Genomic DNA, 23,600 nt, shown 5'->3' with positions numbered 1-23,600 from the left:
TGCATTTTACTTCTTTCTCTCCATTATAAACCTAATGCTTTGGCCCAGATCTCATGATGACTGACGAACAGAACTCCTTAAACACAGACCAGGCTTGGACTCTGATAGACTTTCTGCCACTGGTCTGGTAGCTTTCAAAGCTCCAGCTGCCCTCTGGGTCCTCTGCCATGGAATTCAGGAATGAGAAAATGTAAACATTGCTTTCCCCTCCCCTTTAAAATAAAATAAGAGGAAAGGGATCTGGGCTCCTATGACTTTCAAGTATCCACAAAGTGAGGGTGACAGGTTCTCCCACATGTGGGAGGAGCAGGGCACCACCTTCTCTCATTTATCACTGAAATGGCACTTTTCCCAATTTGCACATACCCCAGATCAATTGCAGTGTCTAGAGCTGGGCTCAGGGGAGGCAGGTAGAGAGGTTTTCTCATGCATCGGGATTGGCCACCCCTAGTAGGGCAGATGGAAATAATTTTCTGACTTAAGGCCAGTCATTAGGTCCTCCAGACGTCATGAGACGCCATTATCTCAGCCATTGCTGTCTAGCCAGGGTAACCCAGATGCAGATAAGTTTAAGTCAAACCCATGGTCCCTGCCAGGAGCATTCCAAAGCCCTCCCTAAGGCTTCTGGATATTTCTAAGGGACTTACATGCTCCAGGTCACATCTGCCTCTGGGTCCAGAGGTGCTTTGTCCCTAGCTTACTGACCCAAACATAACACCAAGCCTCACCCTCAGTTTCCACCAAAAGCTCACTCTCAAGGGCATTCCTGAGAATAGAACATTTTACCAAAGAGTTGGTGGTCACAGAGTTGAGATTACATTCCACAAAACACACAAGTTAAAATATATTTACGTTCCTTCTTTTAAAAGTCCCGTCTGCTACGAAATTCTCACTTGTGCTTCCCCCCATTCAGTACACAGCCTTCTACCTTCTCTCTTTCACTCTCCATTTCTTCCCCATCCCTCCCAGGAATGGAGGTCAAAAATGCAAATGCCAGTAGAGACTAGCAGAGAACACACGTGTGAATTGAGAAGGCAGGGTGTCAGGCCAGAGAGGGGACCCAGCCTGCCTCAAAGCATTCAGCTTCAAAATATTTTTAAGCATCATATCCTACTAGCTACTTCTGCAGACCTTTGACCCGAAGGCTGCCAATCCTTCGGTGCTACAGTCCCCCTCATTGCCAAAGTCACCCCCAAAAGAGCAGCAGTGCCACCCAAACTGGAGCTAGCAAGAACCCTCCCCCCACCACGTGTGTCCTGAAGCCATGCCATGATCACATGTGCATCAGTATACGATGCTGTTAGGTACTTGAGTTTAAGTCAGCCAGGTACCACATGAGCTTGAGCTCAGAAATTCGACAGTCTGGGCTCACGCCAGGCTCCGCTAATCTGCTTGCGTTTTCTTTTTATCATTATTACAGAAAAATGTAAATAACATAAATTTACCATTTTAATCACTTTTAAGTGTACAGTTCAGTGGCTTGGGTAACCATCACCACTATACATCGCCAGAATGTTTCCGTCAGCCCTCACTGACACTCTACACCCATTAAATACTAACTCCTCAATCTTTCCTCCCCACAGCCCCTGGTAACCACTGTTCTACTTTCTGCCTCTATGAATCTGACTTCTCTAGGTACTTCATATAAATGGAATCACACAGGATTTGTCCTTCTGTGTCTGGCTTCTTTCACTTAGCATAATGTTTTCAAGGTTCATCCATGTTGTAGGCTGTGTCAGAACTTCACTCCTTTTGAAGTCTGAATAATATTCCACTATATGTACCTAACACATTTTGTTTATCCACTGATGGACACGTGGGTTTTTCCCACCTTTTGGCTATTGGGAATAATGCTGCAGTGGACACTGGTGTACAAATACCTGCTGGAGTTCCAGCTTTGACTCATTTTGTGTATATACCCAGAAGTGGAATTGCTAGATCAAACGTTTGCCTTTTTCAGAACTGTGCCTGTATATCTTTGGACAGGTTACAGACCCTCTCTAAACTTCATCTGGAAACAGCACCTACCCTGCTTTGGCTCAAACACTGGGCACATCATAAATGCTCACAGATACTTACTCTCCTTGTCCTCTGCATTTGAGGTACTCAAACTAAATGATCTCTACAGTTACTCCCAGCTCCCTAAACCAATGATCCCACTCTCAAATTATTTCCCTGTTGGAGAAGCCAGGAGTTCTCAGAATATATATCTGGAGAACACCCTCTTCATGGTCCCCACAAAAATCTAGCCCTGCCAAGAAGGCCCAATTTTCATAGCTCTCTCCTTGGAATTTGCTAACACATCCCATTATAAACCAACATCTAATTTTTCTTGCCACTCCTTCCCCCTTGCTTTCTTTCCACATTCCCTTTCTCGGTTGGCTTCTCCTGCCCACTGAATATCTGTGCTTCAGATTATCTTCCCCAGCTGCCTTGATGCTAATTCCCCACCAGCTAATGTCTGTTGGAAGCAACACTTGTGAAGTTATTCATATTAAGGTTTCACTCCCCAGAGTCGCATCTTGTAAATGAGTTGTTCCTTTTAGGCAGAATCCTGCTGGCAGAGCTACTGGTATTTGGTGAAGTCAGTGGAGTTGGGTTTCTCCCCTCACATGCTGTTTATATTGGGTTATCACTTGGCCTGATGTTTGGATTTTCATCCTCAGACACGTGTCCCAAGTCGATGAGCAACAACCGTCTGCTGTGCCATCCCCGTGGATGTTTACATTTCATCAGATGCTCTTTTTAGAAAAGTAATTAGAGGAAATATGCTGCTAAGCTTTCCTTGACAGGGCCAGATTCAGAACTCCAGCGGGGAGTGGACTCATTCACTCGCGACTTGAAGAAATATTTTCCTTCTCCACTCCATCCCTCCGTGTTCCCTCTGAATGCGAATGCTCGACAATGAAATACCCTTGCTAGACTCGCGAAGTTGCTCTCTGGTTCAGTCAGCCGCTCGGCTGCCCAGACGCCGCGAACCCTCCCTGAAGCTTTTCCAGAGCACAAGGTAAAAGAGATTCTCAGTTCAGGAAAAAATGAGTTTTTCAGATCCTGGGCAAGAAAAAAGGGGCAGCTGAGCTTTGCGTTTTAACTTTTCTAGGTTTCAGCCGTCTTACCTGCCACGTTAGAAAAAAAGAAGCAGGGGCGTGCTGATGCAGGGATGAGCAAACTAGACCTCGGAGCCCTGGTGCTCCAGAAGGAACCAGGTTCCTCTGGAGTTGGGCTCGGGCCACCATGCCCTGGAAGTTCGGCTCCAAAAGGCAGAGGTGGAACAGGAATGAGCCTTAAGGAAAATTCACCAACTTACCCGCTGGGGCAAGTGTCTGCGTTTGTGGATTAACAGACTTCCCCCTCCTGGGCTCCTTCTTCCTACATTATTGTCTTTGGGCTGTTCCAGATGCCGGTGAGGCAAAATTCAAATGAAACTCTCTCTCCAGCTTGAGAGTAAATCACCAAGGAAGATTTCACCTGGGGCTGGCAGGCTACAGGTAGATGGGAAGTATTCGCCAAAATGGGTTTTTCATTTTTTATATCTTGGCTTTTTGTTCGTCATGAAGGGATATGCCCCACGGTCCAGCTCCTTCTACAGTAGCTGATTGCATTTTATACCCTCACCGCTCCCACTTACGCTGTTTCACTCTCAGGCACTTGCCAGCTATGTGCAGCAATGGAGCATCCACCTCTCAAGTAGAGCACAGGTGACAGGTAACCAGCACAGGTGACAGGTAACCCCCAGAGAAGGAGAGTAGCAAAAGCTCACACACTCCCTGCTCCTCTGCAAAGTTGCCCTATTTTATCATGTGTGTACATTTCAACCGGTCCTTATCTCCCGAGGTCTCACCCTACCTCCTGACACCTGGCCTCTCCAGCCATAGGACAGATGATCCTAAGAAGTCCTCCTTCCCTGCTTGCCCGGAAGCAATCAGAGGACAAGCCTGCCCTCTCCTTGCTTCTGCTGGGTCAAGAGGCTCCCAAGACCTCTGTGTCTCGTTTCAGCCTCACTTGCCCCAGGAGCCCATTTGACATGGGTTTTGTGGCTCAGAAAATGACATGTGAAAAACACAGAAGCCACAGCTCTTTCTAAACAAACACTGTGCTTCCCCAGAAACGACTTGCACTCTTCACCTCGTCTTTTCCTTCTTCCTTCTCATTCTTATCAGAAAGGAAGTGGATATATGCTGAGCGAGTACATCTCCCTTGCTGGGAATCTGTTCTGAAGGGTTGTAACTGTAAGATTTCGTCAAGCAAGACGCCCCAGAGGGACACCCTCACTGCAAGCCCTGCTCTCATCCTCCTCTTTCCTTCCAGCAAACCTCTGAGGGGGCTTCTTCCAGTGGGAAATTTAGCTTTTGCATGTCAGGGGGCGTACCTGACACTGGGTAGATTCCCGGAGGTGATTTTGTGCTTTCAAAAGCTAAAATAAAAACCCAGCAAATAAAACTGTAGCTGGTACCCCTCATGAGGCAGTTCAGTCCCACAAGTTGGGATGACAGAAAACAGTGTCCCGTTCTCAGGGAGAAAGACAGACACTCCAGCATCACCAGCCAAGCCCCCAAGATTATCACTGAGAAGAAGCCCCCCCCCCCTCCCAGCCACCACCCACATACACACAAGCACCATCTCCTGGGACGCCCCAGTCCTGCCCCCTACCAAACCCCAAGAGGGAAAAGTTCCCTCCTGGGGGTCCTGATGCTACCCACAGTACCTCTTGGCAAGGAGGAGATGAGAAGCAGCTGCAGGAAAGTGAGCCCCAGCTGCGGCCACCAGCCCAGCTCCATCGTTCCGCGGTGGTGCCCGGAGCGACTGCCGGGGAGGGACCGAGGGAGGCCGGCGGGCAGGCGGCTCTTACACGGACCTCCCCAAGTCCCAGCCGAGCGGGAGCTCGGGTTTCAGCTCGCCAGGCTCTCCCATCCTCATCCGAGGGGAACCACCTTCAGCCAGAGCGACGTCAGCCCAAACCTCTCCTCTCCGCGGCTGCCTTAACCCTTGCGGGGCCCGGGGAGGTGTGGCCGCGCGGAGAGGCCCCAGGCTGTGGCTGGAAGGGAAGCTGCGGGGCACGGAGGCCAGCCCAGGTCAGGCTGGGCTGCCTCAGCGCGGTGAGGGGTGGGGAGCAGCCCGCAGTACCCTGAATGGGAGCGGAGGTAGACGGGGCTGGGGGCCGCTCAGGTGAGGCCTGAAGCACCTGCCCCCAACACCCTCACCCACACCCCGAGCCTGGGATGGGAGGTCCACTGCCTGCCTTCACTGCGCACACTGAGTCTGCTAGATTAAAAGCCTGCCTTCGAGGGGGAGGGGGCGCACTGGTGACGTGAGGAGAAAAGCAGCCAACCTGCCTCCCCCTCCACCTGTATCCCCAAGTCTCCTTCCTACCTGGAGCATTTGCCCCAGGTGATCACAGTTTGGAAATCTTAGCCTTTGCCTCTACAGGCTTCTGGGCAAATTCTTCATCTTCCCATGGTGCCCATTATGGTAAGTTCAGCAGCATAAAAGCCCCTGCACACATGCTAGGCAGGGTATTGGGCTCAGGGATCAAAGAACATACAGGATATTGCCTCCATTCTGAGGACGTTCAGTCTAGGTACAGAGATAGCAAATGACATGTTGAAGTGAGGAGGAAGGATGCTTTACAAGATAATAGCTGACATTTTTTAATCAATTTCTCTGTGCCAGGCATCTGAGTACCTTACATGTATTAACTCATTTATTCCTCACAATAAACCTATCATCTCTGGGACTTCCCTGGCAGTCCAGTGGTTAAGGGTCCCCACTTCCACTGCAGGGGGTGCAGGTTCGATCCCTGGCTGGGGAACTAGGATCCCACCTGCCACGAGGCATAGCCAAAAATAAATAAATTAATTAATTAAAAAATAAATAAACCTATCATCTACATCTTACAGATAGGGAAACTGAGTCATTGAGAGTTCAATAGCTCATCCAAGGTCAGGCAGTAAGTGGCAGAGTCAGTAGGAGAAGGGGGTGTTGGGCCCAAAGCCAAGTCCCAGGAAGAAAAGTCACCCTGGTGTCCAGACTGAGGGATGCAGGAGGCCAAGGCCCGCCTAGAGAGAACAGCTGGAACTATGGAGTAATGCCTGGACTAAGGAGCCAGCCGTGGAAGCTGAAGGGGAAAATGATGGGAGAAACTTGGCGAAGGTAGAATCCCAGGACTCAGGACAGACTAAATGGGTAGGAGCCCTGACACAGGTGCTCCTCTCAGGGAGACATTCCTAAGTCCCAGCCCTGCTTCTGGGGCCCATTGCAGCCAAAAGATTGGGAACAGCAGTCAAACCCTTGACTCACCACTAACTCTCTGAATCTCAATTTTCTCATCTGTCACATGGAAATAATAATCAAATCTACTTTGTGGACTGTTTGGAGAATTTAATGAGATTATATACATAAAGCCCTTAGCACAGCATCTAGCTCACTCTCAATGCTTCATAGATATAAATCATTGTCTGTATTATCAGTCTGAGACTGATCCCAAGGGCATCCCGTGGTATGCGCCTTCTCCCTCACCCTCAACTTCTCTATCCAGGTGAAATTTGTTTAAAACAAGCATCAAAAATAAACTTAAAAGGGGGGAAAATGCCAAAGGGCAGCACACCTAGGGGGTAGAGGGAAGAAGTTAGAAGAGGAGAGGTTTACTTTGTTGCTGGTCAACCAGCTCTAGTCCTTTGGTAATGGGAGTGGGGAGGTGGTGACTTAGTTTCCAAATAACTGTAGGTATTAGAGCCTCTCAGGAATCTGTTTCTCCCATCAGCTGACAATGCTACTTCCTTCTTCCCTTGTCTCCCCTCACCTACACACACAAACACACCCTCCCGGAGTCATACCCAGCAGCCTCTCTCTACAGCAATTTACCCCACTAGGGTGGAGCCCCAGGTGATAAACATGACTGACAGCTCCCTAAGGAAGTCCCTGGTGCCAGGTCTTTGCTTCTCCAGGCTTAGGGGGCTGGAAACAGGCCCTCACATCTGTCTTTGGAATGCCCACAGGAGTAATTGGGCCCTACTAGTTTGTTGTCACTAATTTGGGTTTGCAAACTTCCTAGGGCTATGGAACCTGGAAAGGAATTCTCAGAAAGGAGCAGGACACATTCTTCTGGGGAACTGAAAGCAGTGATGAGATATTACCTTGTTGAACTTGACAATAAACATGGGCTGGTAGAAGAAGAGGGAAGCTATGACTATGATACAAAAAAGGTCAGTAATTTGTCTGAGTTCATACAACTCTACATAAATTTCCATTTTCCTACCCAAATTTAGCTTCCTCTCTTCCCATTATGGTCAAATCAGTTTTTCATATTGATAGAGTTTAGTATTATTCTAAGTCAGGATTCTTGACCCAGGTTCCATGGGGTCTATTGGGAGGAGAGTTTCACATGGCCTTTGAACCTCTGGAAATGATATGCAAAACTTTGCATGCAGTTTTTGGAGTAAGAGGGAGCCATGGCCTTCTTCAAAATCTCAAAGGGATCTGCAAAGTCCCAACTTTTGAAGAATCACTGATCATCGTAAGTTAACACTGAAAAATTCACCAAGTATCTGTTGGGTTAGGGGAAAGTGGTTTGGGACAGACAATTGTTGAATCTAGGCTATAAGCTGCACAATGGGACCCTTGTGCAGGACCCTCCCTCCCTCTTTTTGTAGGACCCTCCTACAAAGGAGGAGGACCCTCCCTCCTCTTTGTAGGACCCTCCTACAAAGGTCCTCTTTGTAGGACCCTCCCTCCCTCTTTTTCTATTTCTGCCTTAAGAGCTCTTGCTCTGGGTCATATTGCCTAGTGTTGAATCCAACTGGACCACTTACTACATATGTACACCTGGGCAGGTTATTTCACCTATGATGGCTGTAGTTTTCTCACCTGTTAAGTAGAGAGAATAATGGTACCTGTCCCCATAGGGTTGGAGTAAAGAGCTCAGAACAGTGCCTAAAATATACTAAGTACTCAGGAAACATTAGCTATTTTTATTATGATTCTCTCCCCCTCCTGCCCTCACTTTCTACACCCACTTCTGGGAGGAATCAATCATTACAAACGCTATGGGTGAAAGAGGCAAAGTGCCATGCTGGGAAGTAGGGAACAATACCTGGAATTAAGAATTATCTACTTATAGGGCTTCCCTGGTGGCGCGGTGGTTGGGAGTCCGCCTGCCGATGCAGGGGACGCGGGTTCGTGCGCCCCGGTCCGGGAAGATCCCACATGCCGCGGAGCGGCTGGGCCCGTGAGCCATGGCCCATGAGCCATGGCCGCTGAGCCTGCGCGTCTGGAGACTGTGCTCCGCAACGGGAGAGGCCACAACAGTGACAGGCCCGCATACCGCAAAAAAAAAAAAGAATTATCTACTTATAATCAACACTCAGAAATCAACAATTGGCTGTAGTAGATGGAGTGGGGCCACCCATTTAATTACAAGTCACAATCCCCTCTAATTTTCACATGAAAGGATGAGGCACTCTAAAAAACCTGAACCTTTTTCAATGCCGTGGGAGGCTGATTGCATGTGAATACACAGAAAGAAACCGCAGAGAAGGCTGTCCTGTGAATGCCAACAGCTCCCCAGTCTCCAAACTACATCTTTTTCATATCAGCACCTAAGCAGCAATCATAGAGAGGGCAAGCCAGAGTAAAGAGCTGGGGTGATACAGGCCTGCAAGCCTGAGAGAGGCATCCCAGAGCACTGGTCAGCAGTGTGGTCAGTAAGTGTGGTTTTCATCAGCGTACGAAACACAAAGTTCAAGTCAACCGAGGCCAGAGATGGAGAAGGGGAGGTCTGTGGAAAAGACAAAGGGTCCTTCCACCAGAGCCTGCTCTAACTGGCCACACCATGGAAGTCTCCAGCCCTAATGAATCCCGGCTGTTCACCTACACAACGAGCCCCAATGTTCCACCTCCAGGGCTGGCTCAGCTCCGCTCCCTTTCCATTGGGAACCAGGCAAAGGGGTAGGTGAGTCTGTCGTTCTTTCTTTAACCACATTCTTCTTGCTCTATGTCATTCATCATGGAAATTGCTAAAAGTGGGCACACTTCCCTCCTTCATAGTCAATGTGCTCCTGAATCACTTGGGGAAACCTATTCTTAACTTTTTTTTTTTATTCTTAACTTTTATATGTGTATTTATACACTTCAAATTAAAGCAAAACGTCTGCCATGCCACGGAACTGCAAAGCTTTACGAAGAACACTGGCAAAAACTGTGACCCCGATCCAAGTGGCTAACTCAACAATTACATGCATTTGAGCCATTTACGATGAGGAAGGGACCAAAAAATAGAATAACTCCAAGGAAAGGCAGCAGGGTACAGTGGCATAAAAAAGGCAACAGGGGGCTTCCCTGGTGGCGCAGTGGTTGAGAGTCCACCTGCCGATGCAGGGGACACGGGTTCGTGCCCCGGTCCAGGAAGATCCCACATGCCGCGGAGCGGCTGGGTCCGTGAGCCATGGCCTCTGAGCCTGCGCATCCGGAGCCTGTGCTCCGCAACGGGAGAGGCCACAGCAGTGAGAGGCCTGCGTACTGCAAAAAAAAAAAAAAAAAAAGGGCAACAGGCCCCAGAGTGGATCGAGGCTCTACTACCTACCGGCTGTATGAACTTGGGTAAGTTCATTGGCCCCTCTGAGTCTCAGTGTCCTCATCTATAAAAGGGAGGTAATAGCTACCTTATAATTCTGGTGAGATTAAAATGAGGCTGGCATACATAATGGTAGCTCAGTCAAGGTTGACTGTTGTTATAACTATGCATGAACATCTACTTTTAGAGTTTCATTTCAAAATGAAACTAAGTAGGTACCATTTTCCACAGGTCTGGTGATATAAGTTAGGTTATGTTCCTATATTGATTTGCAGCCAATGCATGTGTGAAGAATATATTGTCTTGTATGTTTATGCTTCCAGTTGGAAGTCTAGGGATAGAGTCTGCATTTGTTCAAAGACAAATCGAGAGGCCTGTCTTGAGTAGACCCAGTCCAAGTGCTGAAGAAAAACTTATTCTGATGTTCGTTAAAGACTGTAAGGAAGATTTTATTCAAGGGACTGCAGCAATGGGTGTCTGCAGGAAGCAGGGGAGATTGGGCTCAACTCTGAATAAAACAAGCAAAAGTGAGGATTTATCACCAAGGAGCAGGGTGCGGGGTCAGTGGATGGAAAAGTACTAAGAGGAAACATTAGGAATAAGGGGGCATACTGGCTAATCTGATTTAACAGGATTCTTCCTGAAAGCACGTCAGGGTGATCAGATATCAGCCAGGAGATGGTGGGGGATGAGGAACTGAATCAGACATCAAGGGTGATCAGATATCAGCGACGGGAGGTTCTCACTAAACTGACTTGGCAGGATTCTTTCTCTTGAGGACAAGCCTCAAGGAGGGGCCTGGTCAAGAAAAGGCTTACACAAGACTGACTACAGCTTGCTTAAGGAGCAAGTCTTTGTCACACAGGACCCACAAAATAGCCTGAAAGGTCCTTGCTTTGAATGTCTGGTTCAATCTTGCCACATTGTTCATTGGGATAAATAGGATTTGCATATAAAGTAACCTGTCTCCTTCCATGGAAGGAAGGAAAGGAGAAAGCACAAATACCAGGTGAAAAATCACCCATTCACTTATTCAGCGCAATGCATTGCACGTCTGCTATGTGCCAGACATCATCTCCGGTCCTTGGAGGATAGCCGTGAACAAAACCTTTGTGGTCCCTCACCTTGCAGATTCGCAGACCAGATAGCAATGAGACATTGGGCAACTGTGATGAGCAGCATGACTGAAGTTGGAACATTCCAAAAGCATGTGACCGGGAGATCCAGTCTGGTCTGAAGGTCAGAAAAATTTCCCTGAGAACGTGACACTGAACTTCAGACCTAAAGAAACACAGAGGGAAGGGAGAGTAGAGGACAAGAGATGACGAAGCCCGGGTAATAAGGAAGCTAGAGGTGCAGGCAGGCCTTCAAAACCATGAACTTGATTCTGAGGGTCACTGAAAACAACTTGAGGGCCAGTGACTGGATCAGACTTGTGCCCCAGACTCAGCTCTCTGCACCTACATCCAGTATGCAACAGGATGGAGAGAAGTGGCTTGATCTGAGAGGCACCAAGGAGGTAAAAAGGATGGGATCAGTGATTATGGTGTATATTGAGGAGAAAAGTGAGGGAGCAAAGACCACTCCCAGTTGATAACTGCGTAGATGTGGGTGGGTGCATGGTGGTGCGCTGTGTAGGACTCTCTCTCTCTCTCTCTCTCTCTCTCTCTCTCTCTCTCTCAGATCATTCACTCTGGGAGAAGTCAACTATGGAGAGTCTCACACAGAAAGGAACCGAAGCTTCCTGACAACAGTCCCATGAAGGATCTTGGGAGCCAGTTCTCCAGCCCTTCCGATGGCTGCAGCCCCAGCCAGCAACTTGCCTGTGACCTCACAAGAGTCCCCTGTGACCTCACAAGAGTCCCCTTAGCCAGAGCCACCCAGCTAAACTGCTCCCAGATCCCTGACCCTCAGAAACTAGGCAAGATAATAAATTGTGTTGTTCTGCACTGCTAAATTTGTTACACGGCAATAAATTACTACTACAAAAGATTTCTGAATTGGGCAACCTGGGGTAGAGGAGAAACAAAAACTGTCTAAACACTTGGTAAACCTGCAGCCAAATGAAAACTTCTGAGCAGCCACAGCTTAAGGACTCAACAGTGAGAAATGTCAATACAATGAGCCTATCACAGGGAAGAAGCTTTCAGTTGTGCATAACAACAAGCCCAATTCATGTGGCTTAAACAATAAGGAATTGTATTATCATGTATAACAATAAGTCCACAGATAGGACACCTCCAGAGTTAATTCTGTGGCTCAACAATAGTGTTAAATACTTAAATAGGTCCAAATTACCAACAGATACATATAGTGTGCACACATTTCTATAAAATCTTGGGACATATAAAAATAGCATGTGTTATACAGATGGCCAACAGCCACATGAAAAGATGCTAAACATCGCTAATTATTAGAGAAATGCAAATCAAAACTACGAGGTATCACTTCATACCTGTCAGAATGGCCATCATAAAAACATTTACAAACAATAAATGCTGGAGAGGGTGTGGAGAAAAGGGAACCCACTTGCACTGTTGGTGGGAATGTAAATTGGTACAGCCACTATGGAAAACATTATGGAGGTTCCTTAAAAAACTAAACATAGAGCTACCATGTGATCCAGCAATCCCATTCCTGGGCATATATCCACAAAAGATGAAAACTCTCTAATTCGAAAAGATACGTGGACCCCAATGTTCATTGCAGCACTATTTACAATAGCCAAGACATGGAAGCAACCTAAGTGTCCATCAATAGATGAATGGATAAAGAAGATGTGGTACATATATACAATGGAGTATTACTCAGCCATAAAAAAGAATGAAATAATGCCATTTGCAGCAACATGGATGGAGATTATCATACCAAGTGAAATAAGTCAGAGAGAGGAAGACAAATATTAAATGATATCACTTACATGTGGAATCTAAAAAATAGTACAAATGAACTTATTTACAAAACAGAAACAGACTCCAGACATAGAAAACAAACTTATGGTTACCAAAGGGGAAGGGGGGGAGGGATAAATTAAGAGTATGGGATTAACAGATACATATTACCTATATAAAATAGATAAACAACAAGGATGTACTGTATAGCACAGGGAACTATATTTAATACCTTGTAATAACCTATAATGGAAAAAAATTGAAAAATAGAATGTATATATATGTATTCAGTTATGTATATACTAACCAAATCACTTTGCTATACACCTGAAACTAACACAATATTGTAAATCAACTATACTTCAGTAAAAAAAAAATAGCATATGTTGTTTGTGAATAGAAACACATATCATTAAACTACTAAAACATAGTTAGAAATGACATACACTACCTTCAAGGCAGGAGTTACCACTGAAAGGGAAGCGCGTCACAAAATGTGAGCTATGAAATTTTAGCTAAAAAATAAAACAAATGAAGGAGAAATTGAAGCAACTGAAGGCAAACGTTAACATCTGTCTATCTCTGAGGCTAGTGCATAGGGATCCGTTATTGTCTGGAATTTTTTTGCATGTCTGGATTATTAATAATTATATTTATAGTTCTATAAAATAGCTACAAAAAATGTAAGAAGGGGACACATTGGAAAATATTTTAATGGACAGAGAAGACAAGCATTTATTCTTAAGAAAACCTTTTGAAAGAATGAAATAATGTCATTTGCAGCAACATGGACGGACCTAGAGATTATCATACTACCTGAAGTAAGTCAGAAAGAGAAAGACATACCACATGATATCACTTATATGTGGAATCTAAAATATGACACAAATGAACTTATCTACAAAACAGAAAGACTCACAGACATAGAGAACAGACTTGTGGTTGCCAAGGGGTGGGGGGAGGGATGAGTTGGGATTTGGGGATTAGCAGATGCAAACTCATATACAGGATGGATAAACAACAAGGTCCTACTGTATAGTACAGGGAACTGTATTCAATATCCTGTGATAAACTATAATGGAAAAGAGTATAAAAAAGAAAGTATATATGTGTATAACCGAATCACTGCTGTACAGCAGAAATTAACACAACACTGCAAATCAACTGTACTTCAATAAAAAAAAGAAAAGAAAATATTTTGAGTGTCTCCTACATGTCAAGAACATTCTAGGCTATGGGGAAAGCATGGTGAACAAGAGAGAATGACTTGTTTTCATGGAGTTTGCATACTACTGGGCAGAGATATATCACAAACAAATAACAAAGAGGAGATCATATGGAAGGGCTCAGTGCTAGAAATGAAACAGAGAAGTATGCTAGGGGTGACGGAGGAAGGTACTTTCGTTTGCAGAATCCAAGCTTCTCTCTGAGAAGCTGACAGTTAAGCTGAATGCATCTGAGGAAAGGGCATCCCAGGCAGAGGGAACAGCTAAGACAAAGGCCCTGAGTTGGGAATGAGCTTAGAGTGCTTGAGGAACACAAAGGAGGCCAGTGTAGCTGGCACACAGCTCTTTAGAAAAGAGGGAACATGAAAGGGGCCAGGAGAACATGCTGGGATGACCAAGTGAATTCACACCGCTGTCACGCTACCTTCTGGGCATCAGGGAATTCTTTGAAAATTTAGTGAAAAGCTATGGATTCTAGAAACATACACACATATTGATTTTTGCTTACAGTTTCAGGATATGCGTGGACCCTCTGAAGCCTACCCAGAAATGACCTAATTGCAGCATTTGAACTCAAGCCACATTATTCCCAGTTGGTGAGGGTATGGGCGCCTGGCCATTTCTACCCAATGCAGGACTTCTCCATAGGTAATATTTGCACTAGAGTTCCCTACCACGCTGACCAAGAAATCCTGAATGCCGTTCCAGTCTGAGGGTCTCCTACCCCATCCTCCTGTGTTTCCCCTGGCTTTTCACCATGTCAGACCCGCACAGCAGTTTGAAGGCTCTCCCTGCCTACTCTTGCCTCTCTCCCCTTTATTTTTCACGGGCTCTACAACCAAGAATTCTGTCTTGCACTTCTAACTTAGCCTGGTGTCTGCTTCTTAAAGGAACCAACCAACATAACTGATACTGGGAATAATCAAAAACAAGAGGTGATAAGAGGGAGTTTGCGTTCTAGATCACTTGCCACACAGCTGGCAAGGAAGGCCCCATCCCAAATGGTACCTGAGGTATAGATAATCCTGGCACAAGGTGGCAACCCAATTGCTAAAAATTTCACAGGTGATTACTTGGAAGGACCTCCTGGTGGAAGGGAATGCCTGGGCTGGTATGAAGATTCAGGTGTTTGCACATTATGGAAGAATAGCACATTTAAGGACAGTAGAAACAGCTGGTTACTGAGTTGATTTGATGCCTACAGAGGGATAATGAGAAACTAAGGGCAATTAACAAATTTAAATACTAAGTGTGAAAGCCAGTGGTCCTCTTTTGTAGTTCCTGCAGTAGGAGAGTGGACCGAGAAGCAGACTCAGGTTCCGATGTTTATAGTCACCAGGGTTCAAAGAGAGTGGAATGCTTTGTCACCGCCACTCTACTATGCAAAGATCAGTGCCCTGCCTGGGAAAACCTGAACTCCTGAACATGAGATTGAGTCATCTGGATGGATGCCCCCAAAGACTGTGGTTCCATTGACTTCCCTGAATCCTCTGAGCCTTCAGAGACGGCTCATCTGTCCCTATTAAGAGCTAGAACTCCTTCCTGTGGGAAGATACAACATGGGCCTCCCCATTGCAAGAAAACAGGTGTCCTCCTCAGGACTTTCTCGCAGACCTGTCCTGGCTGTCAGGCCAGAAAATAGGGTTAAATTCCAGCATATTCCCAGTGTAGAACATAAGGAAAGAGACAAATCCCAATGGAGCTGCAAGAATTAGGTAGCACATACCAGCATGAGCCAGGGGAGTACCCATGGGATTGGATTTTGAGGGTGCTTGATTAAGGAGTACAGGACATAAGAATGGACAAGCAAAAGTTCATTTACTTTGGAGTACTCTTCAGGAACATGGATTTAACGCCTTGGCAAGAACCCTAGGGTATAGGCAAATTTGCTAGTAGGTAACTCTTAAAGACATGGAGAAAAAAACAGCCCATTCTGGGACTTCCCTGGCAGTCCAGTGGGTAACACTCCAAGCTCCAAATGCAGGGGGCCCAGGTTTGATCCCTGGTTGGGGAACTAGATCCTGCATGCATGCCACAACTAAGAGTCCACATGCCACAACTAAGAAGTCCGCATGCTGCAACTAAAAAAAAAAAAGATCTCGCAAGCCACAATGAAGATCCCACGCGCCACAACTAAGACCCAGTACAGCCGAAATAAATCAAAAAAAAAAAAAATAGCCCATACTGACCAAGTGGTAATGCCCAAGGTACCATGGAAACTAGTGGGATTAAATGGCTCAGGGAACTAGGCATGCTGAATTGGATATATTACATGAGGACAGAAGACACATCAGAAATTTTGTTCCATGGAAGGACCTAGAGAACGCGCTATTCATGAAGGCCATCAAGAACATGCTGATGGGATGAATATTAGCATCACTAAGACATTAAGTGGTGGCTTTCCTCTACAGGCTAGGATTGACTATAGGGAATATGTCACAGAACTTGGCTTACTAATAGCAATGGGAATGATAAGTCCTCAAAGCAAAAGAGTCCAGATGATGGTTATTAATCACCAGAAATGAGGGGGCCCCACAATTACTATCACAACCAACAAGATTGGAGGGGCAGCCAAGGGGGCTTGACCCACAAGGAATTGTGGATATGGTTAGTAGAACATGGGATCCCCTAGGGACAAAAGGCACAGGCAGACAAAGAGGGTGCTGCTTAATATATACAATCCAAAAAGGCAAGAATGAATGAGCAGGAGGCTGGAGGTGGTCACTTCAACAGAAGTCATGAACTTTGCTCAATCCCTGGACCTGAGCCAGTTTTCACCTCCAGACTCTGTTGGCTACAGAGGTGGCTGGGTCCCCAAAAGGAAGTACACAGCAACACCATGGCAAGTATATACTAATGATTCCCTTAATATTTCTCTTAAAATACCTACAACCATTTACTCAGATGACTGGGGCAAGAGAAATACCCATACATTTTGAGGGTTATTGGACAGAGTCTGAGATGATACCAATGTCTGGAGATCTGAAATGTCGTAAAGGCCACCTGTTTGAGGTACATGGCAGCAAGTTAATATAGAGTTTTGGCCAAAGGCCAACTTACAGTGGGTCCAGTGGGTCCATGGATTACCCATCCAGTGATGATTTTTCTGGTCTCCAAATATATAATTGGGATTGATATACTCAACTCTTAAATTCTTACATGAGATCCTTGGTTTATCATAATGGAAAGCCTGAGTAAAAGCCTCTGAAATTGCCTTCCCCTCTGAAACTTCAGTTCCCCCAAACAGTGAATCAAAAACAATATCACATTCCTGGGGAAGTTGGAGATTAGTGCCACCCGTAAGGATCTTACTGATGCAGTCATGGTGGTCTTCTTCATATCTCCACATCTCAACTTAATTCACCAGTCAGGGCCCTGCAGAAACCAGATGGATACTCTAGAATGACTGTCAATTATCACATACTCAGCTGAGAAGTAGTTCCAATAGTGGCTGTCTTGCCATTCATGGTACCTTTGCCACAGTAGATTATTATGGAGTTGGGCAAATGGTATGCAGCCAATGAGTTCTTTTCTATCCCAATCAGAGAGGAGAATCAGGAGCAATTTACATTCACATGGAATGGACAATAATATGTATTTACAGTATTGTCCTAGGTCTATGTTCATTCTTCTGCTGTCACAATACAGTCAGAAGAAATCTGGACCATCTGCACATCCTTCAGAATACCACATTGATCCATTCTATCAATGGCAGAGCTGGGAGAGTAAGAGCTGCCTAGCACACTGGGGGCCTTGGTGAAACAGCTCACTTCAGATGGTGGGAGACAAACCCTAGGAAGATGGAGGGGCATGGCACATTGGTAAAGTTTTCAGGGGTCCAAAGATTATGCTGAGAAATACTGTCCAAAGTAAAAGACAAATTGCTGCATTTTTTATCCCTTAGAATGAGGTATAATGTCTGTCATTCCCTTCTGGGTTGGGTTCTGGAGGCTGCACATCCCACCTCTAGCAATACTACTCCAGTGCATATACCGGGAAATCTGAAAGGTAGCCAACTTTGTGTGGGCCTGGAGCAAGAAAGGAATCTGTAGTCAGTTCAGGCTATGGAACGAGTAGCTCTGCCACTTGGAGTATATGATCTGGCAGACAATCTGGTGTCGGAAGTGTCAGTGGTGGGAAAAGATACAGTAAGGATCTTATAACAAACCCCAGTGGGAGAATTACAACAGAGGCTCTGGGGTCTGGATGAAGGCCATGTCAGTTGCAGGATGTGCTTTTTGAGGAATATATCCTAGAGTATTTCTGGGCCCTGGTGGACGTGGGACATTTGACCCTGGAATGTCAAGTAATCATGAGCTGAGTTCTACCAGACCCTCCAAGTCATGAAATCACACAGGCCCATAGCAGGCCATTCTAAGATGGAAATGGTACACCCCAAATGGATCCCAAGCAGGATCAGATGGCACAATAAATGTTCATGGGCGTGAACCCCAGACTCCCATGCTACCTTCCATGACTGCCCAGTACCACTCTCTCAGCTTGTACCTATGGCCAGATGGTTAGGAAGGTTCCCAAAACAACTAGCTGAAGGAGAAAAATCTCATGGTTGGTTTACAGGTGGGACATCTTGGAATGTGAGTACAAGTTGAAAATGAATGGTGGGTGTCTTCCAGGCATCATGGAGTGGACGCGAATGACAGAGCTGAGGGTGGGTGGAGCTTTGAGTGGTGCACCCAGTCCTCTGCTCTGTGTGGAAGAAAAAGTGGCCAGAAGTGAGAATATATCAAGTCTCATGGACAGTAGCAAATGGCCTCGCAGGCTGATCAGGAGCCTGAAATGAAAAGGACTGAATGATTGGAGGCATGTGGATGGGCACATGGGAGTGAGCACCAAGGATGACTAGAAAATGTGATCACGGTAGAAAGAAAGCGTCTACCATGGGAAAGGCATTGAATAGCCAAGTAGACAAAAATGACGTTAGCCGGTATCTGTCATCACCTGACATGATGGGCACATGAGTGTTCAAAGTAGTAGAGATAGAGGTTACACGATACAACAGCCTGGACTGCTGCTTACCAAAGCCAATCCAACTACTGCCACCTCTGAATATCCAGCTTGCAGGCAACCAGGCCCAATGCTGAGCCCCTGACATGGCACTATTCTGATCCAGTAGGACTGGGACAGGGACGTGAGATTTTGCATTTCTAACAAGGACTCAAATGATGCCACTGACCCCAACAATGCCATTGACGCTGGTCTATGCACTGCAATTAGAGAAGTAAGGCTGTGAAAATGCAGAAATTACCACCTCTAAGGTCACAAGCTAGACTATTGAGAGAGGAAAAGTTCTTCCAGCAGGCTCTAAAGGAGAGTCATGAAGGTTCTAGCAAGGACTACTTCCCCTTAAGCAGGAACAGCAGCAGGGAACCCCTGACCCATGAAAGCGGGCACCAAGGACTTAGCTTGACTTGACTGAGAGGGTTTTCAAACCACGTTCCCTGGGAATGAAGGGGTTACTCTCTGCTAAGCAGCTTGGAGATGAGCAGCCTGACTTGCGTTGCATCTGGAGGGATTTAAGACTCGTAACAAAGTCTTCTGTTCCCTCTGCACTGCTGGCTTGACCACGGGCCTTAAACTTTCAATCTTGAGTTTCTATGAACTGCAACAGAGCTGTCATCAGGGAAAGCATGCTATTCTCCAAGGGATTTAGAGGGTGGGAGGGATCTGGCGGGGGCCCCCCATTAATCCAGGTCGGCGCATGCCCCTCTTGGGCTCTGCAAACCTGCTTTACCCCCTTCTCCTTCACAGTGGGGCTCCCAGCCATAAGTCAGGCTGGACCAGAGCTGCACTGACACCGGGATCCTCATGAATGACCCTCTGGTGGATTGGGCCCGCTTATCTGTGATTTGGCTCCAGACCCATTTTTTCCTATCATATGTCATTGGAAAATTGATCTCCTTTAAGATTTGTGTTTCCAATTGTGTTTCTGGGCAGGTGACCAGTGGAATGCAGCCAGGGAAGTGTAGACAGTTAATGAAATCTAACAGGGTGCACACTTTCGGTGACCTGTCATGTCTCCATCAAGCCTGTCTCTCATATTTCCTCCACTGAGCTCTCCCTCCTGGGTACAACCTGGGTCTGTTCTCCATCACCACAGCAAGAGCCTCAGGGAAACACAGGTGTCTGCAGTCATTAGAAATTCAAATCCACCTGCTGCACCACGTGCAAGAAGAAGGGCAACTCAGGGTCAGGGAGGATGTGACAGGTGAGGGGTGGCTGTCTGGCCATGAGTCCAGAGGGACCCATAAATCATGCCAGTTTCCAGAGGCAAGGAGCTCTAATAGGGGTCAGGTGAGGGGCCCACCTGCGGCCAGATGGCCGGATGCTTTTAAACAGTGACCCCAGAAGGTCTTCAAAGTGGGCGTCTGTCATTCCTTACACCCTGGAAGCAATTTATGGCCCATGTCTGCTCTTTCTCTGTGTGTCTCAGTACATCTCCCCCTCCTCTGCTCTCTGCCTCTCCCTGCTCTCATTCTCTATTCCCTCTTTCTTTTGCTTTCCTCTCTCCTCTCCTCTCCCTCTCTCTTTTCAGTGAAGCAAGGCTCAAGAACCTAAGCATGAGGTCTGGCTAGGGCACCACTCAAGTAGGGCAAGGGGATTTCCCAGCACATGACTGATGCACAGCAGACCACTTGAAACCTGCCTGGAGGGAGCACGGGAAATGGGCTCAGGGCCCAGTTAAAACGAGAAGTGGCCCATTTTTTGTCATGGTCATTCGTTTCCACCCATTCCCCATTTTAGCATCTGCTCACCTCTCTTGCATCTCCGTGGACCTCCCCTCCCAGGCCTCACCCAGGCCTGCCAGCTCTGCTGTTCCCTTCTCCAACTCCTCCCATGCTTACTCATGGCGTCCAACTCTCCCAGTAAAGCATCTTTGCTAAGCACAAGCCTTCAAACCAAAGGAATGACCTTGAAGGAGGGCATTTCTGAGTCCAGGGTGTGCCGTCAGGGGAGACATTTTGGGCATGCTGGCTTTCTTCTGTCCCTCCAGTCACACGACATGGAGCCACCCAACCTAAGGCCTGCTTGTCTCTTAGCATCAGTCCACCCCCAAGTCTCAGTGGTCTTAGGGAACTATCAGTGATCTACCTAGTTCCTCCAAACTCCCACTGGCTCTTTCTTCCATAAGATCTTAGAGCTCATCAGCCCCCATGAGATCTCAGCCTCTTGTGTCCTGGTGTCCCCTGGGGGTGTCTCCCTGGTGGTCACAAATCAGTCAGCTACTGCAGACACAACACATCCAGTTGCAGCCACTGGGTTTTTCTCTTCCCCACCTATGCTGCCTGCATCTAGAGCCCCCTGAGAGCTCACCATGTAGCCTCTGAACGCTGCTGACACTAGTTCAATGCCAATGTCCACACAAAGGTGCTACCTGCCACTACCCCAAGCTGCTGGGCTTCCAAGTTCAGTCCACTCCGAAGTAAGGCTATGACCCCCCTCCTCACTCAGAGTCACACAGGGTCACCCAGACCTCCAAAAGGCCCTGCTTGTGCCCTCGAGGGTCATGGAGTCTGTTGTATAATACAAACAGTTCCTCTTTCTTTCCCTTAGGAGCCTCCTTTCCACAGGAGTAAGACACAGGCCATGTCTGATTCATCCCCCTTCCTTCCCAGTGAGGGGTGGGAAAGCCTTCCTGCAAATCACCTCCAAGTGGTCCTCCCACCACTTCTACAGACATATTTGAATTCCATTTTAGGCTCAGCTCAGATATCCCTACTTCCCCCACCAGCACGCGCGTGCACACACACACGCATAGATGATTCTGTAATTTCCGTTTACATCATCCTAGCAAATAAATCAAAGGAGTGAGTGTGTGTGTATGTGTGTGTATGTGTGTGTGTGTGAGTTGAGTGAAAAAAAAGCAGAGGACTAAGAGCTCTGCTCCAAGTGGCTCACCCAGTATGCCAAACCACCGTACTCGGGAAAAATAGAGAATTCTTTTCTGCAACTCTCCCCTGCAATGGATTCTAGCAGTAGGGCTTGATGTCCAAAGAAAACCTGTAACAAACAGTGTTGCTGGTAACTTTTAAAACTCTGTACTTCCTGACAAATAGGAATCAAATTGATAAGGGAATAAAATAACGTACTTTAATGAAAGTGCTTTCTTGTGGTTAATGTAGGGGACATGGAAGCAAAAGTATAGGCTAGATGCTCAGTCTGGAAAATCAGCATGATTCTATTTTTAGAACTAATGAAAAGAGCCTTGTATAAGGACAGGGTACAATAATGGTCATTTTTCTCCCCATAGGAATAGGGATTAAAAAGTGGTTATGGGGCTTCCCTGGTGGCGCAGTGGTTGAGAGTCCGCCTGCCGATGCAGGGGACACGGGTTCGTGCCCCGGTCCGGGAAGATCCCACATGCCGCGGAGCGGCTGGGCCCGTGAGCCATGGCCGCTGAGCCTGCGCGTCCAGAGCCTGTGCTCCGCAACGGGAGAGCCCACAACAGTGAGACGCCCGCGTATAGCAAAAAAAAAAAAAGTGGTTATGAAGAGTATGACCCCAGCATTCCGAGTGAAGAAACCTGGAATCTGGGTCTGACTTTATGATCTGTGCTCCCTGCTGGTGACCCAGAGAGCACAAGTCAGACCATACATTCCTGTATGAATTAATGATTAATCAATTAGTCGATGACTCAGTTATTAGCAATATAGTGCACGGGACCAGAAGACCAGACCTAGTCTAGGGGATCAGGGACGGCTTCCTGGGGGATGCGTTGGTGGAGCTGAGCTTTAAAGGATGAAGAGGTAGTGATGACACAGAGTGATACATTAACATTCCAGGTGAGGGAGCAACACTTGCAAAGGCAGACTGGGATGGAACATGTTACATGCAAGGAACTGAAAAAAGAGCAGAGTGAAATGCAGCCCAGAGAGTATCAAGGAGTGGAGGCTGGTGAGGCAAGCTGGTCCCTGTGGACCATGTTAAGGGCTTTTGTCCTTAAGGCTTATACAGTAGCCAGTCTTAAGCAGTAGCCAGTTTCCAAGATGGTGCCCAATGACCTCCACCAGCTGGCAGGCATGCCCTTGTGTAGTCCAATGACAATCTCATCCTTCCATGCTTCTGAAATTTATGAAAAAGTTGGTTTGGTCTAGAAATAACTGCTACAAAAGGCAAAGCAGAAATGACGTGTTCTTCTGTCATCACTTTGATGACTCCCCACGCCATCCCCATCAGCATCCTCTAGAAAATCATCCCAGCCAGATAATTCTGTTAAAATGGCCTTATCCACTTTCGGGGCACAAATTTTGAATTTCCAACCCACGGACCTAGAAGTCTGGGGACGAGGGCCATAAATGCTGGTGGGATTTGGTGTTGGTGGTGGAGGCCAAACAGCAGCCACACGAGTGCCTTCTACATCATTCATTTCCTGACACAGGCCTGAAAATACAGCCCCTGAAAGTCTCTCCAGACTCAGTGGAATTTGAGGCCTTTGTTCCCATGTATGGAAACACATCAACCTGCCGACTCTGGTAACAGGGTCTACGATGATGTTCTTGGCTTTCAACGGTGGTTTTAGCACAAGCACCACTGAGGGCTTCTTTATTTTTTAGTTTTTAAATCTCATTTTTCAGAGCAGATAAATCAACTGTAAAAGTATGTTATAAAAACCAACGTGGCAAGCAAGGTCTCCTGGAGAGGGCAGAGGTTGCTTTATTTTCCATTATCTCAGTGTAAAACAAATAGATTTATCCTTTTAAGATGTTCTTGTAAGGTCATCAGGATCACAGTGATTTAAAGCATGCCCCTTGGCCGACTCAAGTCCAGAGCATGATCTAATCAGGCCTGGAATTTCAAAGAAGAAAAGAGAAAAAAACAAAACAAAACTGGCCAAGAAATGAGGGTTTCAAAGTTATCTCAGTACAAGGAAGTTTTCCCTTTCCGCTGTAAGCCTTC

General features: G+C 46.6%; 1 protein-coding gene and 1 long non-coding RNA gene across 6 annotated transcripts in view; one reads left to right on the top strand and one right to left on the bottom strand.

The window, feature by feature from the left end:
- PAMR1 (peptidase domain containing associated with muscle regeneration 1) overlaps positions 1-23,600 on the bottom strand; it is a 172,879-nt gene that overhangs the window by 74,372 nt on the left and 74,907 nt on the right. The window contains exon 1 of one of the 5 annotated variants that reach the window (XM_027114997.1): positions 4,706-4,913. The exons of 3 other annotated variants lie outside the window; for them this stretch is intronic. In XM_027114997.1, coding sequence (XP_026970798.1) covers positions 4,706-4,778 — 73 coding nt within the window. In that variant the 5' untranslated portion in view covers positions 4,779-4,913. Of the gene's footprint in view, positions 1-4,705; positions 4,914-23,600 lie in introns of those variants that run through there. One more of the 5 variants, XM_027115000.1, reaches the window with a different exon arrangement.
- LOC113624824 (uncharacterized) lies at positions 9,526-11,521 on the top strand. The gene is made up of 2 exons (XR_003434470.1): positions 9,526-11,087; positions 11,252-11,521. It is a non-coding gene; the product is annotated as an uncharacterized LOC113624824 (long non-coding RNA).

This window comes from Aethalodelphis obliquidens, unplaced genomic scaffold (genome assembly GCF_003676395.1).
Source record: "Aethalodelphis obliquidens isolate GAN/ISIS:26980383/991018 unplaced genomic scaffold, ASM367639v1 scaffold14, whole genome shotgun sequence".
In the NCBI taxonomy this organism is placed as follows: domain Eukaryota; kingdom Metazoa; phylum Chordata; class Mammalia; order Artiodactyla; family Delphinidae; genus Aethalodelphis; species Aethalodelphis obliquidens.
This window is presented reverse-complemented; position numbering and strand designations above follow the sequence as displayed.